The sequence below is a fragment of the Patagioenas fasciata genome, chromosome 5 (genome assembly GCF_037038585.1).
Source record: "Patagioenas fasciata isolate bPatFas1 chromosome 5, bPatFas1.hap1, whole genome shotgun sequence".
Classification (NCBI taxonomy): Eukaryota; Metazoa; Chordata; class Aves; order Columbiformes; family Columbidae; genus Patagioenas; species Patagioenas fasciata.
In genome coordinates, this window is record NC_092524.1 from 47,676,186 (window position 1) to 47,701,944 (window position 25,759).

The following is a 25,759-nucleotide window of genomic DNA, read 5'->3' on the forward strand; positions in this document are numbered from 1 at the left end:
ATTTCTGACATACTTATGATACACATCTCTTTAGCCTTTGGAATTACGCCCTTAAATATAAGCTGATATTGGGTAGCCATGTACACATTTCACCAAATGATAAAAGCTAAGTACAGTTGTGTAGTGTATGCTATCAAATTTACGCTCCTTGAGGCTCTGACTGCATGATGGACAACACTGTTTCGTGCTCAACAGGAGCTGAATCAGTGTTGGACTCTATTGCCAGGAGCCCTGTGGTGAGAGTGCTTGCTCAGCACTGTAACAGACACGGCGTTGCAGCCCATGTGCTGTGGCTGCGCAGGTGGCTATGCTCGCACCTATATCGTGACGTGTTGCAGACTCACAAGATAAAATGTACTTGGTGCCCTGGTCAAACCGACACCCAGCACCAGTGCCCCTGCAGTACTTCTCCCAGGTATAGAAAGGGAATGTTCTGGTATCCGAGTTTGGTATTTCTACCGTCAAGCGTGATTTCCGGTGTATATAAACATATATATATATAAATACATGTATCTTTTTTTTTTTTAATAGCACAGAAAACGCCTTTTCAGGGCACCCGTGCCAGGCTGGGAGCCCCACTGGTAAAGCAGAGATGGTGTTGCCCTGTTGTACACTGAACGGGAGGGTGCTGCCTGTGCAGCTTCTCTTGTGTAGCTACGAGGGGGAGCAGCGCGCACCCCCGCAGCAGGCTCAGCGCCGGCCGGTGGGCTCGCCCAGGGGCCGCCACTCGCCCTCCTGCCGCGCCACCGCCGCTCCGGGCGGCCGGTCGAAGACTACATGTCCCAGCAGGCCGTGCGGGCAGGAACGTACCATGTGCCACGCGTAGGGGGAGCAGGCGGCTGAGCGCGCGGTGCCGGCGGGGCGGTAAGTGCCGGCTCCGCGCGTCAGCGGTGTGGCCGACGCGGTGCTGGAGGCTGTGGAGGGTCCGGCGGGGACGTAGCTGCACCCCGCTGCGGCCTCGGGCTCCTCGGCCCGGTTCGGCCCCTCTGCGCCCCGGCTGGTGCCGCCGGGAAGGGCGTCCGACCCCAGGCGGCCGAGCCCTGCCGCGGGCGCAGATGCTGGGCTGCCGCCGGACTCGGCGGGGCTGGGGTTGTTTCTAAAGGCGGGGGGCGCCGGGAGGCACGGCACACCCGGGGGAGAACCGAAAGCAGCGGGATTCGGCCCCTCGCGTGCGTCACGGCGTGCTGCGGCGCGAATCGGCCCCGCTGGGTCACTGCGGCAGCCCCCGGGTGGGCTGCCGTGCCGCCGGGGCTCGGAGAGCGCGGTCTGCCGGGCAGCGCGGCCGCGCCGGGGCGGGTGGCGGTGCTGGGCCTGGAGGGAGCCACCTCTGGCGGGACACCGGCAACCGCCCGCCCGTCCTGGCACTCCCGGGTCGGCTGAGGAGTGCCCGGCTGTGGGGAAAGGGCACCTTGTGGGTGTAGAGTCGTGTGGAAGTCAAGCCAGCCCGAGAGAGGAGCTGGGGTGATGTATCAGCGCAGGCCTTAATAACGAGTGGCGGTGACATCGTGAGGCGAATTTCACAGCTGACGGGGTCTCTGAGGTGCCCCGGGGGTGTTCTAAAGGCGCGTTTGCATGGAAAAGGCTCCTCAACACTTTGTGAAAAACTCTGAAATACAATTGATTTCTGACAATCCATTTCTATACCTTAAATTGGAGAGCTTTTAGTTATTCCCTTTTTATTGATCCAACACATCAAACATGAAAGTAAGAACTTTGTTGCTGAAGAGCTCAGCTGCTCTGCCTGTTTATTTACTACCTAAAGTTCCCATCTTCTGTTCATGATGTACAGCTGGCGGGTATGGGAATAGGTGTGATGTCATGAGCTGCAGATTATAGCTTCAGGTAGGAATAAGATGCAAGAACAGATGGACTTGCATCCTGCTTTCAAGCAAATGTTCTTTTGGTAATAAAGAACGTGAAGGTAAGAATAATGAAAGAGAGAGGCATATTTTCTGTGTTTAAAAAAAGTCACTGTTTGCACCTTTCACTTTACAATAAATGAAATTTTACAAAAACAAGAAGCAGAAATGGTTTAATTAAAACACTTAGCAGAAAATGTTTTTTGAAGGTGACAAAGGATACAAGAAATTTTTGTACAAACGAGATCGGTTCTCCAGGAAGATATCCAGAATTTCTAGAATTTCAGTCAGGTCAGGGGAGGAGGGGACTTTTTTTTAGATGAAGTGCGTGTTCATTTGGCTGTAGTCAAGGGGCCAGGTTTATTTTCTCTTGAATTTGATCGTAGGTTCAGAGGAGTCATGATCAGCCAGATAAGCTTTGTGGCAGGAGAAAGAGCTGGGGTACTGCAGGCAGCTCTGACTGCTGCTGGCAGAATGTATCTCAGCTTTTTTGCCTCAAAGTTACCTAGGGCTTGTAAGGAAATAAAAGGAAATAATAAAGTTTAGCTAAGGTTCATGTACAGAGGTCTCTCGTGCTATATTAGCCTATTTTGCCGATTGTGTTCTTGTGAGGTGTTTTTGAAAGGCTTGACCCGTGTCACTGCATGTGTTTTTTGTTTACAAGGCTTCCAAGAGAAAAGATATGAGCCAGACTGACCCCACTAAAGGTTCACAGAAGCAGGAAAGTTTCTCAACTCTAAGAGTAGGTGGACTCCATCTGGCTAAAGTAAAAGCCTGCGCTCTAGAGGGTGCTCTCGAGCGCTTGCAGAGTGAGTGAAGCATCGCTCTTGGTTCAGGGTGTGAGCAGGAAGAATGGTCGATCATATTTTCTATCCAATATCAGTCAAAGGGGAGGGAAAGAAAAATATATCTGATTTGTAATTTATTTTTTTCAGATCTGAATCTTCTAAAGTGACATGGAGAATTTTAATGTGTCTATCATGTGTAATGATTTACATGTTCACAGTATTTTTATATACTGCGGTGCTCCAAAGTGCTTAGTGTGGGAAATGCATTTGTTTCCCACCCTCAGGAGCGAGGCCTGTGCTGGGCCCGTGACAGGACCAGGATTAGGCTGTTGCTTCCTGCAGATGTCTGTTCTGCCACTGCAGTCCCCACCTGGCACTTGAACAGGATGGTGATGATGATAAAACAAGTCTCGCTTGGTCACTCTGAGCAGTTCTCCATCCCCTGTGTTGCGTGTGACTGTGCCCCCACCACTCACCAGCAGCAAGGCACTTTGACAGCCAGTCTGGTAGAGTTCCCAACAAGTTTTTGGGTGCTCTTGGTGTTGCAAGAGCTCTTTTTAAACCTTGGTTGTTTAGATTTTCTCTTGGTCCCTTGCGATCGGTCTATTCTGTGATATCTTCAAAACATTTTCAGTGAAGATGAGACCTATTGCTGTGATCAGAACTGACTTTTGGTGAGTGCTTGCTCCCTTGTCCCTGTCCACCTGTTGTTTCTCTTTGTAAAACATCTGGGGCCATGAGCAAATACTTTGTTGTGGGTTCCCAAGCTCTGTCACAGTGAGTTACTTCTGGCTTTGTGGCCCCTAGACACTGTTGAGTTAGAAATAGCAATGGAGTCAGAGCTTGCTTTTGGTTGCCGTGTGATTGCTTGAGCTCTTGTCTGGGGGCTTGCTAGCAATGCATCAGCAAGGAGCAATTAAAACTTGAATTACCAGGTCCCTTGGGACTATAGGCATTAGATCACTACATCCTTCTCAGATGTTATAGTTGCTATTTTGTATCTCGGCAGGGCTCATCACCCATGGCACGAAGGGCCTTGAAACTTGCTTCGTTGACGGCAGCCACGTCTGGCATTTATCTATATGGCAACAAGTTCCTGGATCCCAATGATTTTGGAATTGTTCGTGTGGGCCGAGCCATTGCCACAGTAAGTTTCATCCTAATAATATGCAGGAGTGTTCCTAGGTGGGTAAGAGAATCGCAGTTCACAAGAACTTGAGATTTCCTGCATTCCCTCTCTGCATTTCCAGTTGGCAGCTGGCTCTACGAAACTGAAGGTCAATACGGGGTTCTTAAAGTTCTTGACATGGTGAGGAGAAAAGAGGTGAAAGCACAGAAGGAATAGAGCTGTTTGCATGTTTTGGAAAGAAACCTGGAGAGATACTAGACTGCGGAGAACTGTCTCCGCTTCCCTGGATTGGGTGGGACCTTCAGAGCAAGGACTCACTTTGGGCTTGCAGCTTCATCAGCCACCCTTCAAGGTCAGTCCTGTTGCCTTTAACAGTGACCTACTTCAAACTGTCTTGTCTGCATCTGCATCTGCCATTTTTTACATTAGAACATGTTGATTTAAGGATCGTGGTTGTAGTGTTGATATGCTATGGTAGCCATTGCACTGCAGCCCTTAGTGTGAGAGGGGGGACAGTAGGTGTTTTGAAGATCATTCTCAAAACAAGGTTCAAGTGAGGATGGGAGACGACATACTTCTGAGACTGGATTGGTTTCCAGAGTTGCAAAATAATTGCTACATCTGCTTAACATAACTGCTATATCACCCTTGTGTTGATCATGGCTCTGGAAAACCTTGGCATGGAGACTGCCAGCCAAATAGGTAGCTGCTGTGTGCTTGAGAATATTCACTGATGAATCCATGGGCAACCAAGAACAAGGATAGCGGAGACTCTGGAGCAGGTATCAGTCTCCCTGTACCTCACTTGCATTATACATGTGACACTTCAGGCCATGATCTCCATCATTTACAGACCCCCAGTGATAAGTAGCTGTCTGTCTACATATTCTATGACTTTTAAGCACTTCATTTATGAGTTTTACGGGGAGTCAGCCTCTGAGGGCAGATGCTCTGTGGGTTGGCTAAGGTGCTGTTCTGTTTATATGTGCAAGCTGCACCATGAACTGTTGTGAAAAATGAGTGTTTATTTTGAAAGAGTGAGGGCAGGAATACAAACCGTAATCTTTCCTTCTTACCTAATAAGTGCTAAACATGTGCTAAGCTTAGTTCTCTGTCCCTGACCATGAGACAGTGCTGCCTGGTGGCAGGGAGCAGCTCTCACCCTCTTTTTGCACAGAAAGCGGAGGCAGGGAGAGGGAACACAGCTTATTGTGACCGGAGAGGAATCTGCTGTCCAGGCTGTTTGGGCTTTCCAATCTGCCCTTGAGTTCTGCCTGCTTGAGCACTGTTTCTCAGTCTTATTTAAAGCCAGTGTTTTCTGTTTAAGACAAAAATAAAGGAGAAGTCTGCAGGACGAAGCTGTGGAATTGGTCTCTTTTGAGTGATGGTGAGAAATTACTTTCCTGATCAATAGGAAGTAGAGGAGATTTTCTTTGCTTTAGGTGTTGGCGAATCTAAAAACATGTTTGACTTTCACGTCCTTTACCTTCAGGGAAGCCACAAGTCATGGACTATAAAGCATTTCGCTGACCCTGCTCTTAAATGTGTTAGAGGGTTCTGCACCCGTAGCTGTAAGCAGTGACCCCCAAAAACATGCTGCCAATGTTCTGTATTCTGTTTGTGATGGCAGCATGTGTTTATATCTGTGTCTGTATACTTTTCAAACATGAATTTTCTGTCTCTGAATTCTCTATTCCCTCAGTCCTATACAGGACTGCATATGGTTTGGTTGCTCCTTTAGGCCTGCTGCACTAGTGACCTCTGGCTTCCCAGCCTGTGGTCTGCTCCTTGTTGGAGAGGCAGAGGTCAGCTCCCATCTGAGCACTGGTATCCCAGACTGCTCTCATTCATTAATCATAGACCAAGCAAAGCCAATAGAGCAATTGGACCTGTTTATTTCTCAGAAGCTCAGCTTCTTGGGCTTACTCTTTTTGTAAATGAAAGCTGAGACTCTGTAGCAAACGAACAACTTTGGATATTGGTGGCATGTACATAGATATGAAATGCCTTTCCTTCAATCTAGTCCTGCCCAGGCTTCTTACCTTGATTGTTGATTCAAACATTGGACCATAGCAAGGCAAAAGCAGGCTGTAGTTAAGAGGTGGTAATCCTTAAAAGCTAAGTTCAGCAGGAGCAGACACAAAAAAACCTGAGAGAAGTTATGATGTGGCGCCAAAAAAAACCCAAAACAAAAGCCTGGAGAAAAGAAAACATGGAAGTCAAGAAACTTTACCTAGAACTACAGGACTGTGGACAGATTTCATCTGAGTTTGACTAGGAGGATTTGAGTCTGCAGGTATTTTAAGCATAGTCCTTTGCAGACTTTCTTAAGAAACTTGATGAAGTGTATACTAGCGGAAAATTTCTTCTTGAGCCTCAGTTTAGGAAGCCGGCTCTTGCTTATGTGTGGGTAGACAACTATTCAGAGGGAACATTGTGCCATGACCCGGTGAGGTCTGAGAATAGTTTAGGTGTGGTGGAAGAGTGTAAGATGTTGAGAATTCTCATACAAATTGGAAGCCCAATGCTTTGGGACTATTAACACTGTGCTGTCTACAACATCAGTTAAAGAAGTAATGTGGCATTTGTAAGGGGAAGGACTGGTTGATCTTGCAGGTCTTTTTATGTCTCTGAGATTCAGTCTCACACTGTAACATGAATTACAGCACTTGGCTTGGATAAGAAAGAAGTCAGTGGCCTGGACAGCATCGCATTTCAAACAGTTTCTGTGTTCTGGTAAAATCAGAAACCTGGCAGAGCAGTTGTGCATTTGCTGTATTTCTTTGAGGGCATCCCTATTGTTTAGGGTATGTAGAAAGAACGTCTGTGCATCTCAGACGCAGGCAGGGATTTGGCAATGTCAGAGTTGCCTATCGGGATCATCATAATACTAATTCAGTGTTTAAGATTATGATGTAATTAGCAACTGCTTAATTAATTCCCTCTTCCTCTGTAATACAGGCCAATTTGTTAGCTGCTTCTTTTCAAGTTGGAGGTGATAATTACCCTCGTGGACCAGAGATAAAGTAAGAACCAACTCAAGATTTCATGCAAGGCTGATTTGAACCTCCCTCCATTTCAAAGTTGTTCTTTGAGATTGGGCAGAGGCTTTGAAAATTTTTCTTCTGAATGTGACTCTGTGTAGCTATGCAGCTCCTAAGTTCACCAGGCACAAGAGAGCCTGAAAAGCTCAATTTCCAATCTTGAAAACAGGAAATATGAGAAACCTAACTTCCCCAAGGAAGAAGTGTGCCTGTAATGAATTTTCAGATTGATCCCTTCTTTGATGCATCTCTGAGCTTTTGCCTGTTGCACTGTTGTCACTTCCATCAGCTTTGTCTCAAACCTGATTTGATCTCTTTGCCTTCCTGGCTTTCACATTACATTGGCTGTGCTTTATGCAGTAAAAGGGGTAGGATAGTGCCCTGTCCCAGAATGGGATGATACCCCTTCAGTGGGGAGGTGTGAGGAAATCTGACTTTAGATCTGAGTTATGCAAATGGTTCTTTATGCTAATGATCTAGAAGTTCAAATGACAGATGAGTGGACAGGTTCATCATTCCCTTCTCTTCCCCAAGTAAACTTTATGAACCTGACCTGTATGTTTCTGTTCTGTTTGCTGACTGTGGAAAGAGAGGAACTTTCGTTGTAGGATAAAATTGTGAAATACCCTAGATCCGTTTTCAGAAAGCAAGGCACTTAGGAATCTAATTCTGTGGTCTGTGGCTATGTCTAGCTAATAAGCTTTAGCTGGATCCCTGTATTGTTGTTTCATAATTGACTCTCTGTCCCTTTGGTCCTGTAGTCCTTTGTGCAGCTGAGTACCCCCAAATGTACCATGGTGGTGAACTTGCCTTTAGCCACTCCTGTGCACCACTGTGGCCAGGCAGGTTGGAGGTGTGAAGATGAAGTGTGGGATAACTGGTTGGGCACAAACAGGGTCTTCATGACCTCTGTTACTGGCAACAGACCTTATTGTGGAACCTGACGGAGAATGGGAGTCCACTGGGCAAGGTGCTGTACAGAGGTTATGAAAATGCTTTGAGTTTCTCAAATGGAGGATAGTATAGGAGTGTCAAATGTTGGTTATTTTTAATAGCTATGTGCCAGTGAGGTCCCTGCACTGCTTTCATTGAAATGTAAGTATTTTAATTTAATTTCTTAGAAGTCTATTACCATAAACTCCACTATGGAGGCAAAACTTTGGAACCTAAGCTACATACATTTTCCCTGGCAGCATGTTTGTTGTTGTGATCAAAGATAATGGCAGAGCTTGCACAACATTTCTGGTTTCATTTGCAGACGGCTGTTATCGCCTACGACTATCTCACATCCCTTCGGAGCGTCCCATATGGATCAGAGGAGTATGAGTTTGTCAAATCACAGGTAGGTGATAGCACTGGACTGTGTTCCTTGGAAACTGCCAGGCACAACTGTATTGCCAAAGCCATTGCTATAAAGCAAACCATGAGGCTGTCAGCTTAATAATTGAATATGCCTTCTACCAAATGGGTAACAGCAGAGGCAACTGTGCTGCATATTACGTAAGATGCTTGCAGGATGTGCAGCACCCAATGGAGAAGTGGTAGCCTTGTGCAACCAGTGCTCACTTATGTCCATTAGAGATTGAAGTTCTCAGTGTATGGGTTGTGATGCGTTTGGGCTCTGCCACCAGTTCTCAGCTGCCCAGACTGGTTGTGTGGAGGTCAACTGCTGGAAGGGGACTCGCAGTGGATTCTTAACCTGCTTATTGACTGGTAATGGCCATAACATGAAAGCTGGGGGATTTAAGTAAAAGGTGTGTGTTGGAGGGAAATAATAGGGATGCATCAGGCTTGCCAAATCTCTGAAGAAGTCAGAATTGGACAAAGAAAGGTACATATCATTGCTGATCTGGTGGCAATTACAGAAACGTGGTGGGACAGTTCACATGACTGGAATGTGGTCATGGATGGCTACGCCCTTTTCAGGAAAGACAGGCCAGCCAGGCGTGGTGGTGGAGTTGCTCTCTGCCCAGGAGTGAATGAGGAACGAGTTGAGAGTGTATGGGTCAGGATCAAGAGACAGGCTGGCAGGGGTGATACGGTTGTAGGTGTCTATTATAGGCCACCAGATCAGGCTGAGGAAGTTGATGAGGCCTTCTATGTGCAGCTGAGAGTGGCCTCACAGTCACAGGCCCTGGTTGTTGTGGGAGATTTTAACTTCCCTGATGTTTGCTGGAAGGACCGTTCAGCCAGCCAGCCACAGTCCAGGAGGTTCCTCCAGTGCATTGATGATAACTTCCTCATGCAGATGGTGGAGGAGCTGACTAGGAGAGGTGCACTGCTGGATCTCATCCTCACTAACAAAGAGGGTCTGGTCGAAGCAGTAAAGGTTGAGGGCTGCCTGGGTTGCAGTGACCACGAGATGGTGGAGTTCAGCATCTCATGTGGCAGGAACAGAATAGCAAGTAGAAATGCAGCCCTGGACTTTAGCAGGGCTAACTTCGGCCTTTTCAAGCAATTGCTGGGGGAAATCCCATGGGCAAGACTGCTTGAAGGAAAAGGGGCCCAAGAGAGCTGGATTGCATTCAGAGATTGCTTCTTCCATGCTCAGGATCAGAGCATCCTCACATGTAGGAAGTCGAGGAAGGGAGCCAGGAGGCCTGTGTGGTTGAATAGGGATCTGTTGGGTATGCTCAAGCAGAAGAGGAGAGTTTACAGGTCATGGAAGCAGGGACTGGCCACTTGGGAGGAATATAAGGCTGCTCTTAGAGGATGTAGGAAGGTAGCTAGCATAGCCAAGGCCTCCTTAGAATTACAGCTGGCGAGAGGGGTCAAGGACAGCAAAAAGAACTTTTTCAAATACATAGCAGATAAAACTAATACCAGAGGCAATGTAGGCCCACTGATGAATGAGGTGGTGGAAGACACAGAGAAGGCAGAATTGCTGAATGCCTTCTTTGTCTCTGTCTACTCTGCTGGAGGCTGTCCTGGGGAGCCCTGTACCCCTGAGACCCTGGATGAAGCCAGGTCAATGGAGGAGTTTGCTTTAGTCGAAGAGGACTGGGTTAGGGAGCAATTAAATAGTTTGGACATCCATAAATCCATGGGTCCAGATGGGATGCATCCGCGGGTGCTGAGGGAGCTGGCTGAAGTCATTGCTGGACCGCGCTCCATCATTTTTGCCAAGTCTTGGGAAACGGGAGAGGTGCCCGAGGATTGGAGGAAAGCAAATGTCACTCCAGTCTTCAAAAAGGGCAAAAAGGAGGACCCGGGTAATTATAGACCGGTCAGCCTCACCTCTGTCCCTGGGAAAGTAATGGAACAGCTTATCCTTGGTGTCATCTCAAGGCATATCAGGGATAAGAGGGTCATTAGAGGCAGTCAGCATGGCTTTACCAAGGGTAAGTCATGCTTGACCAACCTCGTAGCCTTTTATGAGAATGTAACAAGGTGGATGGATGATGGCAGAGCGGTGGATGTGGTCTACCTTGACTTCAGTAAAGCCTTTGACACAGTCTCTCACAGCATCCTCACAACTAAATTGAAAAGGTGTGGTCTGGACAATAGAGTAGTGAGGTGGGTTGCAAACTGGCTTAAAGAGAGAAGCCAGAGAGTGGTGGTCAATGGTGCGGAGTCCAGTTGGAGGCCAGTATCTAGTGGAGTGCCTCAGGGGTCAGTACTGGGGCCAGTATTATTCAATATATTCATTAACGATTTGGACGAGGGAATTGAGTGTGCTATCAGCAAGTTTGCTGATGACACTAAGCTGGGAGGAGTGGCTGACACGCCAGAAGGCTGTGCTGCCATCCAGCAGGACCTGGACAGGCTGGAGAGTTGGGCGGGGAATAACCTGACGAAATTTAACAAGGGAAAGTGTAGAGTCCTGCATCTGGGCAGGAACAACCCCAGGTTCCAGTATAGGTTGGGAAATTACATATTAGAGAGCAATGTAAGGGAAAGGGACCTGGGGATCCTGGTGGACAACAGGATGACCATGAGCCAGCACTGTGCCCTTGTGGCCAGGAAGGCCAATGGCATCCTCGGGTGTATTACAAGGGGGGTGGTCAGTAGATCGAGAGAGGTCCTCCTTCCCCTCTACTCCGCCCTGGTGAGACCCCACCTGGAATATTGTGTCCAGTTCTGGGCCCCTCAGTTCAAGAAGGACAGGGAACTGCTGGAGAGGGTCCAGCGTAGGGCAACAAAGATGATTAAGGGAGTGGAGCACCTCCCTTATGAAGAAAGGCTGAGTGAGCTGGGTCTCTTTAGTTTGGAGAAGAGGAGACTGAGGGGTGACCTTATTAATGTTTATAAATATATAAAGGGTGAGTGCCATGAGAACGGAGCCAGACTCTTCTCAGTGGCAAACAATGATAGGACAAGGAGTAATGGGATCAAGCTGGAACACAAGAGGTTCCCCTTAAATTTGAGAAAGAACTTCTTCTCAGTGAGGGTGACAGAGCACTGGAACAGGCTGCCCAGGGAGGTTGTGGAGTCTCCTTCCCTGGAGACATTCAAAGCCCGCCTGGACACATTCCTGTGTGACCTCACCTAGGTGTTCCTGCTCCAGCAGGGGGATTGGACTAGATGATCTTTCAAGGTCCCTTCCAATCCCAAACATACTGTGATGCTGTGATTACTTGTTAACATGAATCGAAAAAGCCTTTCTAGTGAGAAAATAAGCACTGCTATTGCTCCTCTCAGTCCTCTGCTGCACCTTTCATTCCAGCCTACAGATCTACAGTACCTTGAGCTATGAGTGACACTGAGTTTTATTTGAGTGCTTGTGGTGTATGTAGCCAGGGTCTCTGCTATTTCAGCTCAGGGCCATTTTGGAGTAGGAAATACAGCTTTTGCTGAATTAGGCCAGTCTGCATAGTATATTTGAAGTAACGTCTTTAACCTCATTTTTCTTCTCAGTGCATATAGGATTTAGGCCACTGATGTGCTTGTAATGTATGGGGTGGTGCTCTCTAGGGACTCTCAGACTGGAGGGACTATAAAGCTGAAAACAACAGTGGGCCAGTTAGAAATCAGTGGCATTTGACTCCAGCATGCTTTAGTATGCCTCTGGCAGCAAATCCACATCATCATCTGTATGGTCTTAGAGTATTTAGGGTAATTTGCAGAGTGGTGTTCTTGGGCTTGTTATCATCCTTTCCTGTCTAAAGATGCTGAGCTGTTCTGCTGTAGCTTGTCATCCCAGGTGAGTGGCACTGATGCCCTGCCATAAACTGAAGATAGATGTGCTGGAGTCTGGAGCTTCACTTTCCATCTGCTCATGTCTCTGCCGCATGCCTTTGGAACCTGGTTTGCAGAAGGGCTGCTTGTAGCTTTCTTGAGTGACACCCAGGTTATGGAGTTATCAGTGCTGTGGACAGCTTGTCATTTGGCAGCAGTTTGCAGCAGCCTTTGCAAATTCCTGACCTTCTGCCATGTCTCTCTATGGCTTCATTAACCTCTGTCATGCAGGTTTTGATGGTTTGTCAATTCATGCCCCGGGCAGCAAGAAAGGGCTGTTTGCCTGCGCTGGCCAGAGCATTGCTCTCCCTGCTTGGCAGCCAAGGCCAGCTGAGTCACCCTCTGTGTGTGGCAGAGCCAGTGGCAAGTGCAGTGTACCAGCATGACACAAGAGGACTCTGTGGCATGGCCAGCACTAGCCCTTGGCTGCATGAAGAGGAATGAGCTGGGAGATAGAGAGGAGGAAGGAGGTGCAGACATAACATGAGTGAGCAAAACTTATTGGCCTGTGGAGGCTTGTCCTCCTGTTGGCAGGTGTTATGGAGCACCACCACTGGGCTTGACAGTGACAGCCCTTGTGGCTTCCTCAGCAGTGTCCCCGTAGTGCTTGTGCTAGCAACGCATGAGCTTGGCAGGGAAGAATTTTATGGGCCTGAGCAATTGCATGCCAAATCCTTTATCTCAGTGCAGCTCTAAGTGAACGGCAACCAAGTCTTTACCATCTTGCAGGGGATTTTGCTGGTCTGAGACTAGCTCAGGGTTCCCCCATTGGAGTTAGTACTGAAGGTTAGTCACTGGACGGGACCAAGAGGGTGTGAATGCTGCTCCCGAGTAAGTGTTGTGTGTGTGAAGGCTACTTATCCAGATGTTGCTTTTACTTGCCTCTGTCCTTTATAGATCTCTCGTACTCTCAGCTATTCATTGTACTCTCTTAGCTTTCTGTCCTTCAGGTGAGGCCAGCTTACCCTTCTCTTCACATGCTGAGAGTTTGGAATTTTCTTTTAAGCTTGTGTGTGAATGGATTACTGATTTCCAGCCTCCTGTGCTGTTTAGCACAGAGATTCTGTGAGGCAGGGATGTGGTGACCCTGGGACTCTAGATCAGTGCCAGCAGGTCTGAGTGCAGCTGCTGTGCCTTTGTCTCCAGTGAGGAGGTGCAGCTGCATGTGTGTTTGGTACGAGCTTGCAGCTGGGGGTGGAAAAACATTTTTTCTTTGCATCTTCTCCAGGTACCCAGCATACTGGTGGATGCTATTCCAGTGCAAATGATAATGCTTAACTCACTCTCCAAGGATTCTGAGTCAGTCATCAAACTGGAGCCTATAAATTACCTACAGCCTCAGATGAGAGATGGGAAACCTCAATGGTGGCACCAGGATCTGAGGCTGCTGGGGCCAAACAGGGACATAGTCATTAGGCAACAATTAAATGCAAAGCAGATTAAGAAGGAAATTAGTTCCCCAGGGGCTTTTAGCCAGGTTCTCATTTAGCTCCAAGGAATTATCTTCGATCTTACTCTGTTTTTCTGTCCCTTATGAGCCACTTTTGATTCTAATGCTCTCAGCCACTCAGTTCTCAGCCCCTTTTGAAGCTCAGCAAGTTGGAGGTGTATTTACTACTCTCCATGAGGCAGGAAGCAGTAGCTGGGAATTCACTCTCTGTCCCTGGAGTTGATTTGCCTCTCTCTAGTTCTCCTGGCAGCCAGGAGACATGAGAATCCACCTTCCTGATGGCAGTCACAGCCCTTCCTCAGCAGCTGTCAAGAAAAAAGATGTCTCTTCTCTTTCATTTCTGCCTCTGCCTGTAGCAGAGATAAACCTGCTTAAGTAGTCAGGCTTTATTCTTGTCCCAGTGGTTTCTTCATCTTGCCACTGGTGGTTGGACCACACAGGTAATTTCATCTTTCTCCTGAGTTAAAGATCCTTTCCCAGGGTGTCTGCTCTTTTCCTGAATATGGTGCTAATGCCAGTGTACTGATATCAGGGCCAGTGGTAGCTGTGGTTAGCCCCAGGACATTGGATGTCTGTAGGTCTAGTGTCAGGAGCATTAGGGGAGATAGGAGTTTCATGGCTTCTTCATGAAACTATTCTGGCCCTCTTTGCACATGTAAGCTTGGACTTCTCGTTTCTGCCCCTGCTTGTGCTGGATCAGAGAAGGAAGAAGGGCAGCCTGCTTACCTCTTGCTTTCTCAACAAACCATTTTATTCTGTTGAGGGCTGCATTTCTCTGACATTTTTCTGTCTCCTTGACTGTTTGTCTCCTCAGTCTCAAGTCAGCCTACCCCCTGGCATTTCCAGTGTGCCTCTCATCATAGCACCTGGATGTCTTGGTTGACACTTCCTATATTGCTGGTGTCAATTTCTGTTGATCGTGCTGTCAGTCAGGAGGTCTCTCACAACATTCAGTTTGTTTAAGGCCTGGCATCAATGGGCTCCTGAGTTGTTGTCAGTGTAGTAGGAGGATTGCAATGGGCTGGTTGTTTTGCAGATTTCAGCACTAGGGGCCACAGCTGAAAATCTGGAGCAGGGCATTTTTTGGTCATTTTCCTATGTGAGACAAAAGATTAGTGCTGTGAATGTGGATACAGGTATTTTCTTAATGGAGAGGAGATAGCAAGGAGAGAAGGGATCTCTGGTCAAGGTGTGTCTGGAGACAGTAAGAATACGTTCTTGAATTAACTTTGTTTGCTACAGAATTGCTTTGTCAGGGAAAAGCCATTTAGGGAAGTTAATTAACTTTCCTCCTTTTAAGAGCAGAATGAGGATGTTCTCGTTCAAACCCCTGGTTATTGGGCTGTCAGTATTTGGGTAAATATTTGGAAGGCATAACCTCATGCCATCATTATACAGAATGTGATTTCCTGCTCCTTGGAAGCTAGACTTGGCTTTTGTTGTGTTTACTTTTCATGTTGGGGTGAGTGTTTTCAAAATGAGCTGTCTCACAGTGAAGTTGCCCAGCCGAAGGACCCTGGAAAGAAAATGAGTGGGTGTATGTGTGCATGTGTTTTTCAAAAATAACCTGCAGTTTCTGGATAGTTCACACCAACAAAATAGCCTGTGTCTTTGGACTTCCCTTGTGATTCAGTAACACTGTGTGCCCTAAATAATAAGAGATATCCTAAAATGGTTTCTTCATGATGGAGGTGGACTGCATCTGCAGAGAGAAATCGTCAGGAGCTCTCCATGACATTCCTTCAAAAAGGCAGCTGCGAGTGGAGACTGTGAGCTGTTCTACATCACAGCCAGTACATGCAGTGGTGGCTCTCTTTGCCTGTGCTTCAACTTGTGGTGAACTGGGGTGAGAAGAAGCAAATGAACTTCCCTAGGAGACACGAAGTAGCCATTAGGTGGCAGTGACTTTCTGTCACCAAGCTAAATGGGAACCACTAATAGAGGTGAAGAGCTTCACAGCCCATCCACAGTCCCTGAGCTGATCATGTTAGGTTGCCCTATTATGTGCTCCCCAGGATATCTCTTAATCTAAAAGACATGGTTGACGCTAATGCAGTCTAAAAAAGCTACTAGCAGGACCAGCTGGTGGCTTGATGACTCCACATTTGAGCACTGCTGTCTAGCAAACTTCCTGCCAACACATAAAGAATGGAAGCTTTGCACTGAAAACACATAACAAGCTGTAAAATAAATCTTATAACTGTAAGACACTTTCTTTTCCTCCTGCTTTCTAGAGTGGTGTCAACTCAATATTATGGCCACAGCATCTCTGCGTTTTAATTTTGGAGCATTAAGAAGGTCCATTTTTTCTGGGATGTGTGCTTATAGAACAGGATGTTCTTCAGTCCTCTGTAGTGATTTATTCAGATAGGTGGGCCATCTCACTGTGACATTTTTGGAGGAGTAAGGAGGAGAGAAGTGAGAGGAAAAAGGCAGTGCCTTATTTCTTCTTTTTTTTTTTTTTTTTTTTTCCTGGCTCTGCACTTTTGTCCCTGATGTGCTTCTTTCCAAGAGCATGAATGCAAGGGAGGTGTCAGGCACACTGCTTGGCCTAAGTGGTCCAGTATCTTTCTTGGATCTCCCCAGCAGGAGTGAAACTCTGTGCCTTGGGAGCATTTAGCCTTCTCTCCTCCAGGTGGGGCTCTCCCTTTTCAATTGAATCCCTGAAGGCCTCGTTACTTTGCTTCTTTATAGCTCCTGAAGAGGTTCATAATAGCCAGAAGAACATCTGAAGAACTCAACTGTACAGTGAGGAAACCATTAGGAAGCCCTTGAAGGATGTAGGCTGCAAGGAGCCTGCACCACGAAGAGCACTATAGGAAGAGCAAATGGAAAGTGAAGAAATAATTTTGTTTTATTTAGTGTTTGGACTATACCCCGAGTCCCACTGTGAAACGAACACTTAGCCATGCAAGGTCAAAACATACAGCAAGAGATAGTATCTTCTCTGAAGAGCTCATGGTTGAGATTTATTTATTTGCCTAGATTTTCACTCTAGATGTGGGTTCTGCAAATTGATATGAACACAGGATTTCTCAGAGGGCTAGAGGCCTGTGTGAAGGGGGAAGGAAACAAAAAGAAAGCAGGAATTGCTTAGGATGCCACTGTAAGTAACTTAAGGCTGTTCCCATTGACTTTGGGTCAGGCCCTCAGTAGGGATATTTTCTTAATGAAGGACACTATAGCCTTGAACTACTGGCCAGTTTATATGACTTTGTTGTTGGAGGCCACCTGTAAAATCAGTAGTGCTGACAGATAGCTAGTGCTTTACCAGTTTTAAAAATAGACAGATGGCTTGATAATTTAAATAATCTTATCTGAGACTAGGAAAAATAGATACCTGAAAGATTCATTGGGGGATGGAGACACATCAGTACTTGCAATGGCAAACTGGGCTTCTCAAATTTTGTTTTGTTAAGGACTCAAACAAACAATCAATTTTGTTTGTTTGTTAAGGACTCAAACAACTTTGTTTGAGTCCTTAACAAGACCCATATTGTGGATTTGGTTCCCCTTTCTAAGGTTGCTATAGTCAGCTTGCAGTCAAAGACCAGCTTGAAGAACCCCAAATTAAGAGTACACAGATGTAAAACCAGGAACGATAAGTCTGCTGTGGCGTGCAGAGGATATTTTACATATTGGGTCAGGCTGGAATTTCAGAGCAGGATTGAATATGGTAGATTTGCTCTACTAAACCAATGACCTTATCACATTCTCCCCAAAGTGTATCTGATAAAAGAGTGTGCTGGAGGGTAGCACACAATTGTCTTACCTGTCAAGCCAGTGTCTTCATTTAGTCTGTTAAGTCAGTGTTGAGGGAATTGCTGTGGTGGGTAGTGTCTTGCAAACACTTCTCTGGACTTCTTGGCAACACTGAGGGTGTCTTAGCATGTTCCAGGCAAACCCTTTTACCTGTGTAGGGACTGCCCTGTTTGCAAACTTCAAGGAAAGGTGTCTGTGGAGGCAACTCTGCTATCTTCCTCCGTCTAGTGCCTCAGGGACAGACTCAGAGTCCTGACAGGACTCTGCCAGTCTGAGGAAGCCCTTGGGACAAGTGAAAAAGAAGCTTATTTTCTCTTGAGTTGGAGCAGTTGCTGATTTAGTCTAGGAGCAAAACCAGATGTAAAGGTAGGTGCGAGGTTTGGAAGCTACTCTTTATTGACTAGGGTGTTCAGGTGCCTTTCCTTGAAATCTGCTGATGTGAGCATGTTTCTGCATTTTTGTATATCTGGACAGGCACATCTGTTTGCCTGTGTGGCCAGGGTGTGAGTCCTTCTGTTGAAATAGCCATTTCCAAGACAGAGTAAAAAGTTCAAAGATGGTTTTCACTGCTAGCCTAGTTAAGCCTACCTTTGGTCCCACAGGATTGGTTTGAGGTTTGTTTTTTTTTGTTTTTTTGGGTTTTTTTTAACTTGAGAGTCCTGTGTCAGTGGCTGCAAATTCTGCTGATGGTGCACCATTCAGAGAGCTTGCTACTCCTTCCCCTGCAGCAGCAGCATCTTGGCAGGTCTGACACCAGTAACAACTTCTTTTTGTTAGTGTACTGAGCTGATGTGACTTGGAAGTGGCCCACAGGGAGCAAATAAACATAGTGACAAGGGTCATCTTTATACAGCCTCCATTCTGTTCCTAGTTTCACTTTCATGATGAAACTACATGTAAGCCTGCACATATACACACATGCACAGTGCTTTATGAAATGCCTCCTGCCAAGCCTGGATCGGTTTACTGTCTTGCTAGCTTTGGTGAATTTAGAGGTAAATTCACTGAAAAGTTCACTAGTAGAATTGCTTTAACAAAAAACAAAACAAAACAAAAAACCAACCCAGATTCTAAAATGTCTTTACTACCTCTGCAGTCTCTGTTTGAAAATGTACTCGTTTTGAGTTGACTGTGACCTCTGTAACAGTGCAGCCTGTTTGTTACTGTAGGGTTGCTCTCAACACAAGTTGTTTTTCGCAGGACTGCTGAAGGGCGGCAGCTTTGCACTCCCATTTGTTTATGGTAGGACTGTTGTGTGAAGAGAAGTAGGGAAATGTTGGAACGATAAAGGACTCAGCACTCCGATTCAATGTGAATCACGCCAAAGCCATTTATTACAGACACATGTCTCCTTATATACGCAACTATTCTCTAATCACGAATCCACGCTCCAAGCATGGATTCGCTAAATGAGCATCATGGGCAGTCCACACGCTGGAGCCCCACCGATGATAGGTCCGACGACTCACGCCATGCTGAGGCCCTGTTAATGAAGAAACGCCCCTCTTTCTCACAGCAGATTCTGTTCTCAGCTTCTTGAAGTGGCCTTGAGATTCCTTTGGGCCTGACTAATTCAACAACATATCTCCTTCTAACGAAACCCCTTCACAATTCCCCCTTTTTGTTCTTGAACTAGTCAGGCCCCTTAAACAGCATGCTGTATCGTCTTTGAAATACACTGCAACATAGGACACGTGATTAACAACATAACTACAATTACATATAATGTAGCTAAACCTTACTTAATAAGATTAAACAACTATCTGCTTATACTCAAACCTTCATATCATATATAAAACCTTAATTCTACTTATGACAACCTTACCAACGCACTATTTTAGAATAGTCAGACAACTTAATACAATATATTCTCTTAAATTCTTAAAAGATCTATAACTGCGCAGTTTATAGAGTAACGTACTTAATACCATCAGCATATGCTAATTATTGACTTAATATCGTAAAACTTATATTAACCTATTCATATGCTAATTATTGAATTAATATCTTAAAACTTATATTAACCTATTTAAAAGATCTATAGCTTAATCTTAATATCTCTTTTAAAACCTTACCAGTTGCTAAATTAGGTTACCATGGTAGAAATATCTTATACTTTTACCTTATCTATGCATAGATTATCTAATTGTAATATCACCCTTTTGGAATTCTTACCATCTGTTCAAATTAGCATTCTCTATGGAAGGTACCTTATCTGTTTACTAATAAGCTTTTAGACCACTGGGTCTAAGAGCATCTATAACACTGAATAAGAATTCATGGTTTACATTTGAGACAATTCTCACAACTTATCTCCCTCCTGTCCTTCTGCATCTGTCGAATCTTTGTTGTCTTTATTCAGCCATGGCTTGATCCATTTCGCAGGAATCCATTTTGATCCTTGGTCTGTAATGACACAAGCATAACCCTTTCCCCAAGTTACTAATTGGAAAGGACCCTCCCATTCACCAGTAACTCCATTGCGTATTTTGACCTGACACTGATTTTCTCTAAGGTCTGTCAAGTGTCCTTTTAAGCTTGTTCCATGACAAATCATAGGTGGAATGTTGAACCCTTGCGGAAGGCGTAAAAAGTTCAAGACATATAATGCTTTGCTTAGTCTGTCATGTGGAGTAGTACAGTCAGTTCCCCCTTTTTGTTTGTCAAGCTGATGCTTGAGAGTTCGATTCATCCTTTCTACCAAGGCCTGACCAGTAGGAGAATTTGGTATCCCTGTAATGTGCTTAACACCCCACAACTGAAAAAAGGTGGCAGTAGCTTTGGCGATATAACCAGGTGCGTTGTCTGTCTTGACCTGTGCAGGAACTCCCAAAGCTGCAAAAGCAGAACGTAAATGTCGTTGCACATGTGAACTAGTTTCACCAGTCTGAGCAGTGGCCCATATGGCGAAAGAATATGTATCAATAGACATATGCACATACTTCAGCCTGCCGAATTCAGGGACATGTGTAACGTCCATTTGCCACAATTCCAAGGCTCCTAATCCTCTTGGATTGACTCCTGCACCCAGCCCTACTGAGATGCGCTGACAATCTGCACAACTTTTAACAATACCTCGGGCTTCACTTTCGGACAATGAAAATTGCCGCTGTAAGACCTGAGCAGACTGATGGAGGAAACTATGAGAGCGTACTGCTTGCCCAAACCTATCTACTGGAGGTGGAACCGAGGCAGGAGATACAAGAAAATCAGCTCGGCGGTTTCCTTCAGCTAAATCGCCTTGAATTGTCAGATGACTACAGATATGTGTTATGAAGTATCGGTGTTGTCTCTCTTCGACCAACAACCATAGTTGCTTGAACAAAGACATCAGTTGTGCATCCTGAACCTCTTTGAGCAATGATCTTTCAATGCGAGCTACCACACCTACCACATACAAAGAATCACAAACAATATTCACTGGGCTATGAGCAAATCTGATAAACACTTCTATTACAGCCCTGAGTTCCAAATGCTGAGTTGATCCTTTCAGGTCAGTTAGTATCACATTGTGCCATTTTCCATCTGTTTTCCATGTAATTGCTGCTTTCTGCATTTTACCCCCTGCGTTAGTGAACACTGTGGGTCCTTTAACAGGAAATTCTGAGAGAAGAGGGGGACCCTTCTCCATTGATCCCATATTCAAAACTGACATTAACTTGTGTGGAGGGGAAAATGTCTTAATTAAAACTTGAGAATTTAATAACGCAATCTGAAAAGGTAAGGAGTTCTGCAAAGCCCACTGTAAATATTCTGAAACGAGGGGAACAATGATATATGCAGGCTCAGCCCCTGAAATTTCGACTATTCTCTGCCTACCTTTCATTATAAGCTGAGCAAAGACCTCAACCCTGGTTGAAATGGTTTGTTTGAGTTGAAAATGCAAAAACACCCACTCTAAGATCTTTAACGGCTCCTTACCAGTTGTCCATTGCATTATGAGAGCAAAAGGATAGTTAGTATTGTTTACAATTAGTAGTCCGATTACATAATCTGGGTTCCACCTATGGCTGAAAGCTTTTACAAGTTTGGACATAATCTTTTTCAGAGCAGCATCCGCCTCAGCAGTAAGCGTTCTAGGAGAGCTAATGTCACTATCCCCTTTTAGCAGTTTTACAATTGGAGCTAAATCCTCATTAGTGATCCCACAAATGCTCCGGACCCAATTCAGATCACCCACTAGTTTCTGCACATCATTTAAGGATTGAATGACAGGCCGACATACTATTTTCTGAGGTTTCACTGTGGACTGAGAAATTTCCCAACCAAGATATTTCCACGCTGGTTGAATTTGTACCTTTTCTGGAGCAATTTGCAATCCTCTATGCTGCAAGGTATCAGATACTTCATTTATCAACAAATCAGTCGAAAAAGTTTTCCCAGCTATTAATATGTCATCCATGTAGTGGTAAATCACTAACTCAGGATGAGATTATCTGATTGATTGCAAGGCCCAAGCTACATAAATTTGACACATAGTTGGGGAATTTTTCATTCCCTGTGGCAAAACTACCCATTGATACCTTTTCGCAGGTTCAGCCTTATTTACAGAATTTATGGAAAATGCAAAACGTTTACAGTCATCAGGATGCAAAGCAATGGTGAAAAAACAATCTTTCAAGTCAATTATTAAGATCTGCCAGTTTTCTGGAATCATGACAGGGGATGGTAATCCCGGCTGTAATGCTCCCATGTCTTCCATGGTATCATTAATTTTTCGAAGATCATGTAACAACCTCCATTTCTTTGATTTTTTCTGAATAGTAAACACAGGAGTATTCCAGGGACTTGTAGACGGCTCTAAATGCCCTTTTTCAAGCTGTTCCCGTACTAGCTCTTCGACATGGGCGAGTTTTTCTTTACTGAGCGGCCATTGATTTACCCATACTGGATCATCATTTTTCCACTGTAATTTAAGTACTGGTCGCCCATCATCAATGGTCGCTTCTAGAAATGCTGTTGTTTTGTCACCAGAGTTGCTCCTAGTTGTCCTAACACATCCCGTCCTAATAGAGAAACAGGGATAGACATCACATTCATGCAGTAAAGAACTAAATTACTCGTGTTCTTCTGTATTATCACAAAATACACATTTTGAGTCAACGGAATCTCATGATTTAACAGACTGTGAACTTATCGTACCATGTAACAAAGACCTATCAAAATTGCAACATGCTTAAACAGATACCCACAAAGAAAACAGGTTAATAAGGAAAGCATCTTGCAGACTTTAACAAGTTTTCTGACCTGTGTGTTAAGTCTCTCTCAGCTTGTTGAAGTTGAAATCGCCCCGCCTGTAAAAAAAACTGTCTGAAAAGATTTAATGATTTCTTGTCCGAGTGCTTTTCTATGTTTTAAAACACCTCCCAATACCGATTTTTCAGGAACACAACTGAAAACAATCATTCCTGACCCCATCTTGCAAGTAAAAACCTTGGCGGGGCGGGGGGGGAGCACAGGGCTGCTTGCAGCCTGAGTGGGAAGAGCAGGCAGAAGGTTTTATGGCGCACTTAAAAACAACTAGTAAAACAATTAACTCACATTCCTGACAAGCTGCTTGATTTTCAGAGAGACGGTACACAGGAACACATAATATGTACTGTAAAACTCGCAAATAACATGCTGATAGCAAACATTAGCATTTTCTACTGCTAATTTCAACACCAGTGCTTCCTTAACTTCTAAGTTTTCAATCTGCTTATTGATGGTCTCTTGAAGGTGGTCAATAAATTGTATGTAATTCTCATTGGGACCCTGATTTACAGATTGACAGTTGCAAATGATTTGGCTGCTTTGTTGGTTTCAGGCACCTCTCTCATAGCTTGATATTGCTGACTGTTGGATTCACTCGCTAATAGCTGATCTGATCTTTCACACAGTTCTTTTGCCCAGTTCTTATCCGGCGGCTCCTTCTGTTCTCTTGTAGGAGTTAGAAGGATAGAAAGCGGTGAAGGCGGACACAAATCAGTAAAATAATTGATATTACACTTATTTACGACTTTAGCATTCTCAACTTTCACCAGTCCTTTTGACAAATTATCTGACTCCAGTTCTTTGGACTTCTTGGTCTCTCCAGGGTCGTGTGATGGTACAGGAGGCCATCCACTCGGTAATTTTCCTCCCTCCGCCCCAGACTGTTGTATCATCGGGGGTGCCGAAGGCACAACAGGGGATGAAGTAAGGAGGGTATTGAAAACACGAACTGGGTAAGCTTCACAGTTATTTTTAGAGTTCTTATCAGGCTGTAACGCTGCAAAAATTCCAGTAACAGCAGCCCTCTCAGCCTTAAATTCTTTTAAGGTGGAAATTATAAGCTTCCGTGTAGTCGCTAATGATTTAGCTTCATCTCCGTCGCTAACCTTATCCCATAATTTCTGCCCTATATCGTCCCAAAGTTCAATTTTAAAAGCTTTCTCAGCTTCTGTCGCGTAGCCGTTAGTTCTACAACAAACCAACAGTCTACGTATGTTACTTTCTTCATATTTAAGTCCTCTCATAGAGAGAATATGCAGGAGGATCTTAACTATAGCTTCTTCCTCTGAGGATATATTCTGCCCCATAACTTCACTCTTCCCTCCTCCTGCTCCCAGCCGCTCACCTTTCCCGGGGCCTTCTTCAACAAAATTTATCCGCGGAACGTCCATACGTCTCCGCCCGGCTCTCAGTCCAGCTGAGCCGCCTCCGGCTGGGCCGCTCCAGGCTTTTCCCCGACCTTAGTGAGACGCCGTTCGGAGTATCACGTCGGGGTCACCATTTGTTGGAACGATAAAGGACTCAGCACTCCGATTCAATGTGAATCACGCCAAAGCCATTTATTACAGACACATGTCTCCTTATATACGCAACTATTCTCTAATCACGAATCCACGCTCCAAGCATGGATTCGCTAAATGAGCATCATGGGCAGTCCACACGCTGGAGCCCCACCGATGATAGGTCCGACGACTCACGCCATGCTGAGGCCCTGTTAATGAAGAAACGCCCCTCTTTCTCACAGCAGATTCTGTTCTCAGCTTCTTGAAGTGGCCTTGAGATTCCTTTGGGCCTGACTAATTCAACAACATATCTCCTTCTAACGAAACCCCTTCACAGGGAAAGATATGCTTTCCTCCCTTGGGCCCTTTTCTTTGTATTCACAGTTAGGCAGCACAGCTGGGTGTTTCCAGAGCCCAGCAGGAGCTGTTTCATCTCTGGAGTGCTCTGGTATTGCCTGTTCCATGACTTCTCTTCCTCTCCAGGACAGCTTCCCTGCTTCTGTTTCTTGCAGTAAACTGAGATTTTTTTTTTTGTGACAGTTTGAACTGGAAGTTATTCACTGCGAATGTACGGAGTGGTGATCCTTGACTGGGGAACATTGTTCTAATGAAATGATGGCTCCTGAGTGATGGAGAGTGAGAAACAGCACGGCTGTTGGCTGGAACCATGCTTTCCTCACTCAGCTGGTGCTTGTACTGGTTTGAGTGCTCAAAGATGAGAGGTGTCTGCAACCTGATGCATGTGAAGAGCTCCCAAGAGCTGTACAAGCTCCTCCTCCCTGACTGACAGGGTTACATCAGTTGCAGCTTTCCTCAACCTCCACTGGCCCCAGAGGCCACAAGCTTGGGACTGAGTCTGTGCCAGGAGCGAGGGTGATGTTTGATTCTTTTAAACCTATGTTTTGATTTTATTGTAGTGAATGCTTGGTAATATGGCTCAGGACTGAGCAAAACGCAGGTAAAACCAGCATCATGCATGCACCTCTTCTGGTGCATCCCTGGGTGAATGCAGGCAGTTGTGCACACTAGCCCAGCACAACCAGCCTCTCTGTTCACTTACGCTGCCATCCTGTGCTGGGCCTAAATGAGCTTCCCACTCTCCTGGTTCTCCTGCATCCTGCTCCAGCTCTGTCCTTTCTTCTCCCCACTGATGCCTCAGCCCTGGCTGCTGCCAGATTGGGTGCAGATTTACCCTACCAGCTCTGCCATTCATTAGCAGCTCTTGTAGCAAAGATTTGCCACAGTCTTAGTTTTCTGAGAAAATCAAGACCCAGACGCTGGGTGGATTCATTGCCAGCCCCGAGCAGGGCAGCTGTGGCTTTGCACAGCTATGTCAGTGACAGCTGAGCCAGCAGGTTTTCCCTTTCTGGAGCAGGATTCCCAGCACTGGCAGAGCTTGGTCCTCACCTGGAGAGACGAGGTCCACACTGTGTGTGCCTTAGTTTCAGTTCTGGAATTCTCACTCCAGAAACAATCAGATGTTGCATTCTGAAACATGCTGAAATCTGCTGAGCTCACAGTCCACGGAATTTTTCCATTTACAAACAGCCTAGAAACCCATTATATTTCATATTAGTATTGAAAGAATAATGCAGGCATGTGTTTTTTATTTGAAGGATACTAAATTTAAATCAACAACAGAGAAGTCAGACTCTTTTTGCAAAATCTTTGAAATGGTGGGACATATATGTAGCTAATGAAGGAAAGTTCCTTTAAATATTTTTAAAAAGTGTTCACTGCTTGTAATTGTTTGACACGTGTAGTAAATCAACAAAGAGGCAATGCATAGGTAAG

At 45.5% G+C, this 25,759-nt stretch overlaps 1 protein-coding gene and 1 long non-coding RNA gene across 9 annotated transcripts in view; one reads left to right on the forward strand and one right to left on the reverse strand.

Annotated features, from left to right (window-relative positions):
* The first annotated feature begins 809 nt into the window (after nucleotides 1-809).
* The window catches only part of ADCK1 (aarF domain containing kinase 1), a 109,490-nt gene continuing 84,540 nt past the window's right edge, over nucleotides 810-25,759 (forward strand). For 2 of the 8 annotated variants that reach the window (XM_065839137.2, XM_065839138.2), the window contains exons 1-2: nucleotides 953-3,794; nucleotides 8,079-8,162. In XM_065839137.2, the coding sequence (XP_065695209.1) occupies nucleotides 3,669-3,794; nucleotides 8,079-8,162 (210 nt within the window). In that variant the 5' untranslated portion in view covers nucleotides 953-3,668. Of the gene's footprint in view, nucleotides 865-950; nucleotides 3,795-3,897; nucleotides 4,129-8,078; nucleotides 8,163-25,759 lie in introns of those variants that run through there. The other 6 variants (XM_065839135.2, XM_065839136.2, XM_071809482.1 and 3 more) reach the window with 6 other exon arrangements.
* LOC139828122 (uncharacterized) lies at nucleotides 18,516-24,294 on the reverse strand. The gene is made up of 2 exons (XR_011739407.1): nucleotides 22,458-24,294; nucleotides 18,516-20,045 (listed from the first exon to the last, which is right to left on the reverse strand). It is a non-coding gene; the product is annotated as an uncharacterized lncRNA (long non-coding RNA).